General features: G+C 47.0%; 1 protein-coding gene across 1 annotated transcript; it reads right to left on the bottom strand.

Moving 5' to 3' along the window:
- Window positions 1–339: 339 nt before the first annotated feature.
- LOC104534603 (zinc finger protein 592-like) lies at window positions 340–2,655 on the bottom strand (the record flags this gene model as incomplete). Its single annotated transcript, XM_010182184.1, has 2 exons — window positions 531–2,655; window positions 340–497 (listed from the first exon to the last, which is right to left on the bottom strand). Coding segments are annotated over exons 1-2 (2,283 nt in total), but the record flags the coding sequence as incomplete, so codon positions are not given.
- Window positions 2,656–6,362: the final 3,707 nt, after the last annotated feature.

Raw genomic sequence — 6,362 nt, 5'->3', positions numbered from 1 at the left:
GTCTTGGGTAATGCTCTGCTGGGCCTCCCCTACAGCACTCCTGCACACCTCATCCAAGCAATCTTTAATCTACACCACCTTTCCTTTGATGCTCAAGGATCTCCATAGTCTCCTCACTACCCTCTTTTTGTTGGCAAAGGGTAAAGAGAGGGCAAGCAAGCAACGCTAAACATCTCTTCATGCACACGTGTCTGGGCTCATGCACATCCCAAATTGCCAGAGGCGGTTTTTTAGGCAAAGTGACTCATTTGCCACTACGATGCCTATTTCCCACCCCCTCAAGGACAATCTCTTTAAACTCAGAGAGATTGAACTAATAACTTTAAAACGATGACTTACCAGCCTCTCATTATCTTCTGAGGTTCTCTGGTAATGAGCTGCTAAAGCAACATAATCCTGCGCCTGCTTGTTACACTCTAAACACTTAAGTCCATGACGGATTAGTCTCAATGGGTCCGTATAGAGAGGCAAGGCTGGCTGAGCATTAGCAGAAGTTCCTGCCCCACCTCCTGAAGCAGCACTCGGCTTACCCGAAGGAGAGGGTGAGTGCAAAGTCTGAGGCGAAAGAGAGGCTGAAGAGCTTGTAGGAGAAGGTGAAAACATTTGGTCTAAGGAAATTGGTTTCATTAGCAGCTGAGAACACTGCATGATAAATCCTTTGCTCTTGTGATCTCTTGCATGTTTAAGCAAGCTACACTTATTAAAAAAAAGTAGCATAGTTGAACACTGAGTGCACATGACTTCAATATGAACACTTCGTCTACTATAGTGTTGAGTCAGGCTTTTCTCTAAGGCAAACGAGTCCCCGCATTCCAAGCAACAATACCCAGAGGCAGGTAAATTAATACTGGTGTCAGGTGGAGGGCTAAGGTTCGGAGTATATATTGGCACCAGATTGGCACTGTGTAGTACTTTATTAAATGCCTCCACGATGACAGGAGCAGCTTTCTTGACTTGGTGCACCAGCGGCACAGACATCTGCGTCACCTGGGGCTGGTTTCGCCTCTGCGCGGATGACTTTGCCGTAACAGAAGCAGCAACGCTGTGCGGGACTAGGTTGAGATTTGCCAGGTGCACGGCTTTGGGAAGAAGGCTGGAGGTGGTCGTGTTGGACGGCTGCACCATGACACCCTGCTGCTGCTTCTTAACGCCTACTTTTATGGCACCGCCACCACAGTTTGGCAGCGGGGATAAGGACACGGCACACGTGCTGTTTGCAGCAATATCTGTTTTCATACTGTCTGCGTAAGGACTTGCTACATTTGACAGCTGGATAGCCACAGCAGCCCCATTTTTGGTTGAATTCTTGCTAACCTCGCTTTCCATAACTGCACTAGTGTCAGGGGATGGGAAGGACTTGATAAATTCTTCGGCAGATGAGGTTTCCGCAGGTGACTCTTCTGAAGATTTGCCCAATTCATCATTTTCTGGCAAAATTCTGGTTACAGTTCTTCTAATTTCACCAGAGGATGTCTTGATAGTCTTTATCCTAACTTTGGGAATAGCTGGGGGAGAGCCAGCGGCCATGGAAGGAGAGCCTTTCCCACTGCTGTCGCTGCACACACTTCGGGGACTCTCAGGCTGCTTACTGGCTTTCCTCACCACCTCTAAGGGGCTTCGGGGACTCTTTGGCGACTTGGGCATTTTTGGACTTCCTTTTGTCCCATCTTTAAAAGCGCCGGGCTCCTTGGCAAGATTTGGCTGATCACCTTTTGGAATACATGCAACCTTTTTGGCCTGAAGAGCTACTAACGCCGCCACACAGGATGACAACTTCGAATGAGTTGGCTTTAATCTCTGGCGAGGCGGTACTGACGAAGACATGCTCAGCTCGTGCACAGAACCCTTACTTTCTCCTAAATTATTGTGAGAGAGGTCTCCAAACACTAAGCCTTCTCCAAGATAGCTGTTGGTATCTATCAAGTCCTTGCTTGACTCCACAAACCTCTCTGCTGCTTTGTCTTGTTCTCTCCTGCTCATTTCCAGCCTATTCTCTGGCTGGTAGTGGATTTCCATCTTTTGTTCCTTTTTACAGTATTGATCAAACATGCTTAATTCAGGCTCTGGTACCTTCCTAAGATGATCTAATACTGAAGCTCCTGTCGGTATATACATTGAAGGTGGTGGAAAATACGGAGTTTGGGCATGTTTGGGCTTATCACCAATACTGTTCTCTTTGAACGAGTCCTCTGGTTCAGGGCTGGAAATTGGGCTAAACTGACTAAATGTTGGCAAAGGCTCTGACTTGGACTGGTCCAGTTTATCAGAGTAATTTCTTGAGCTGTCACCATTAATAAAAGTTGACTCAAACTTGCCATAATTATGCACTAAAGTGTGAGCCTCCGATGGCAGATCAGACCCACGAAATCCGTTGTGTAGCAGACCGGTCCCAAGGTGATTCCCCTCCTTTTCTGCTTCAAAGGACTCCTGGCGACTCGTGTTCTTCACTATCACACTCACAACAGGAGCATCAGAGGGTGGCAAAGAGTGGGATAAGGACACATTCTCATCTATGCAGATTCCCGATGACTTCAGGTGATTCTCGCTCTCCTCCCCAGCCGATGGGATGGTCTCCTTGGCATCAAGGCTTGTCGGATCAGGGATGTCAAACGCAGCCAAGAGGTCATCGAAGTCTGGGGTTTTCATGTCCCCCATGATGAAAGCTGCAATTAAAAAGCAAAAAAGTACTTTGTCAGCTACATTTCCCCCAAGGACAAACTTTGTAAGACTCATTTGCATAAACATCTTAAGTGACAAAAAACACAACTGCCCTAAACACCAGCATAGTACAAAGGCTAGAAACACCTGCAGCAGACACTTCAGCTTCCATTTTAACTAGTCCAGGATTGACTATTCATACACAAAGATACTCGCCCAGCTTTTTCAACACAGCTTTCAACATAACAGTGCCATTTCACAGGGCATCACAGGGAAGGAACCTCTCCTGCCCTACCTGTGTCTGGAGAATCAGCAAAAGCTCAGGTCCCATCCTGCTTGAGCTGGCAGGTGACGAGTGACAGGAGCTGTTCACTCATGTCCTGCAACACAACCCACCCTCTCTGGGTTGTAGGCAGAGCTGCTCCTGGTGCTCCGAGCAACATGGTGGGAGACAGCATCCCCTTTTCCCACAGCTGGTTCAAACGTGACCTTTTAAATGACAAGCTCACAGAGGGGACATCTTTTCAACCCATCAGCTGCATTCCTGTTCCAAAAAACAGCTCTCGTCATGAACCTCAACAGAAAAGATTCAGAAGTTCATTACTACAGGGTTTCTTTTTTAATTGGGGTTTTTTTCTAGAGCTAATAGGCAACAATCACTGCCTATTTAGAACCACAGGATGGTTTGGGTTGGAAGGGACCTTAAAGCTCCCCCAGTTCCAATCCCCCTGCCATGGGCAGGGACACCTCCACCAGCCCAGGCTGCTCAAAGCCCCGTCCAGCCTGGCCTTGGACACTGCCAGGGAGGGGGCATCCACAGCTTCTCTGGGCAACCTGTGCCAGTGCCTCACCAGCCAAATTTCTCAACAGACTGTCACATCTGAGTAATTCAGTCCTCCTTCAAGGAAAAAAAGGCAGGAGTAAACAGGTGGTCCAAGAGAAATAGGCCTGAAAAGTGAGATGACTCCTTACACAGAGCAATTGAAATAATAGAAGTCTTCAGCAGATATTTCAACATAGCAGCTCAAAGCACAGTACACCAAGCAGGATTTATGTGAAAGAGGGACAGTCCTTAATTAGGTAACGATGTGAGGCAAAACAGCCCAAAGACAGAATAAAGGATCTTATCCAAATCATAACAAGAAATGGTGTTCCCAGACAGCTCTCTCTTTATAAGCCTTCCAGAAGGAAAGCAGGGACTTAGACGCTCGTCACAGAGAACTACGACAGCAATAATCAAGCTCTGATGAGATGCATAATGAAAAGCGACAGCACAGAATTACTTGAACGTTTGTGTTCACTACTGTCAGGGACACCAGTCTTCCCCTGTTTATCAAAACATTTTCAAGTTCGTGCAATATATTGACTTCACAAATACTGAGTAAGCCATTCTTTCAATACAAGCCCCATTTAACCCCCAAATTTATGTGAATTGATGTATGCTGTATGCAAGAGAGGGGGGGGAAAAACACCCAACTGAACTAGCAGAACATCAGCTCCCACTTGGCAAGGAGCACCCACAGGCAAGGTATGTCCTGCCACGCTCAACTTGGGCGACATCAGTGCTGTCAAAACCAGCGACAAGTGAGGGAGACTGAGAGGGTGAAGGCGGTAGACCTGGGAGAAGAGGTGCAAGGACCCTGGGACAAGGCAGAGGGACAGAAAGAAGCAGTCTGACACCTTCCCAAAAGGCCACTGATTCAAGGCTGCTTTCATTATTTACAATTAGGTTTAAAAGTTTGACAAGTGTCACATCAAAACTAAACAAAGTGCAACTCTTCCTGCCAGACTGCTGGTGTGGGGAACAATTTACAGAGCTGGGCCAGGAGAAGTCTCTTCAGCACAGAACAAGAGGACATACTGGTCTTTGAGCGTTAATTCAAACGAGCCCCAGAGGTGTTGCTTTGGTTAATCTACTGCAAAACACTGTGCGGAGATTTACTTGGCTTACAAGTGGCTCACTGTGGTTTAGCTTAAACTTTTTCCCGTCCTTAAATTAAACCACAAATACGAATGTCGACAGAGGGCTGTGCAATACTGTACAGTCACATCCCTCAGCAAGGTATGGCAGCTGTGCATTAAGTCCCTGGAAGCCTAGGAGATTATCCATCCGCTTCACATCACCAGCACTTGATAAGGACTTCTGAAGCATCGCAGATCACTGCGGTTGGCAGAGCGCACAGACCCGAAACTTCCCCTTCCTTTGGGTGGGAAAACTTGTGCCAGCTGGGAGACAGCTAGGCACTGCTCAGCTCCCAAAATTTCTGGCACACAAACCCTTCTGCAAGGAAGACATTTCATCCATAACCCAGAATGCTCAAGTTTTATATAGAGAAAAATAAGCTTGCCAATCACTCTTGACTTCCCTGTTCTCTCCCGAACACCTATCCGCATCTTTGAACGCAAAAGTGTTTTAAAATACGAGACAAAATAAATCCAAGCTATCTGCCACATTACAAAATATGTTCTTCTTGGAAGAAACCTTGCCTTTGCAGAAGCTTTCGTGTACATCTTTAAATCCTATAATAAAATACTAGCTTATGCTCTTTGCTACCATAAGAGCCGAAGTCTCCACTCAAGTATTTCTCCACAAAACTGCATCTCAATCTTGTCATACACGAAGCTACAGTTCTAGAGACCAAGTATCTTGCCCATAGGAGTGATTTTTAAATGACAAAAATGTATAATTTTGTCTAAACACCATTTATACCTGTTAGCAGATAATAAACAGAAAAAGTATATTGAAGGAAATTATGTCAAAGCCTCCTGTAAACTACCTTGTGAGGAAAGCTGGAAATAAAGACCTCCATCCTTACTCCATCCCTCTTCTGCAAAGGACTTGCCTTAGAACCCAAGCTCAGAATTCAACTTTCTCTCTCCATTTGCCTATGAAAACACAGAGGTTCAAATTTGCAAAGCAACAGAAGAGAGAAATAAAATGAGCAAAGAAGAAGGACTTCAGAAGCGGGATGCCTGTATTTCAGTGTGCAAAACCAACCTCGCCATAGCACGTTTCGCCAGGAGGCTTAGAACCCACAAGCCTCAAAGGCATCCAAAAAACCCTGTGAACTCACTCCAGGCAGCATGTGAAACCTCAGGGCCTTCTGTGGTGGCTCAGCAACAAAACCCTGCAGCTGGACAGAGGCACCACAGGACCTGCCCACACACCATACAAACCTTTTGCTCGTAGTGCTATTCCCAGGGATGTTTGGAGACTGGCAGTAGATACTCTGCAGCTTTCAAAACAGCACGGATCATGCTGTTGAAGGAGGAGGTTCAAGATTGCCACCTAATAGGAAAGCACGAGAATGGGATTACACCAAGGTCAGATAATAAAGGAAAATAAAAATAAATATTAGGAAATCTGCAAAACAACAGTGGGAAGAACTGCAAAACAACAAGGGGAGACATCTGTGCAGGGCTGCTCCGGTGGGTGCAGAAGGGAGGAGGTACAGGAAGGAGGTGGGCAGGGGTGGCCTCTTTGGGGATGCAGGGATGTCAGGAGCAGGGTCACTGGCAGCTCTGTCAGGACGGTGGGGAAGGGATGGGAGGCTCACACCGGAGGCTTCACACGGGACCCCGTTTTATCACCCGTTAAACTTCTAGGAGCCTCGCACGGGAAGGCAGCGGGTTCCGGATTAACGGGGCTCTAAGGTCGCCACCCCCGTAGCAGCCCTTCCCCCGGCCCACTCGAGACAAAGACC

The sequence above is a fragment of the Mesitornis unicolor genome, unplaced genomic scaffold (genome assembly GCF_000695765.1).
Source record: "Mesitornis unicolor isolate BGI_N332 unplaced genomic scaffold, ASM69576v1 Scaffold54703, whole genome shotgun sequence".
Taxonomy (NCBI): domain Eukaryota; kingdom Metazoa; phylum Chordata; class Aves; order Mesitornithiformes; family Mesitornithidae; genus Mesitornis; species Mesitornis unicolor.
This window is presented reverse-complemented; position numbering and strand designations above follow the sequence as displayed.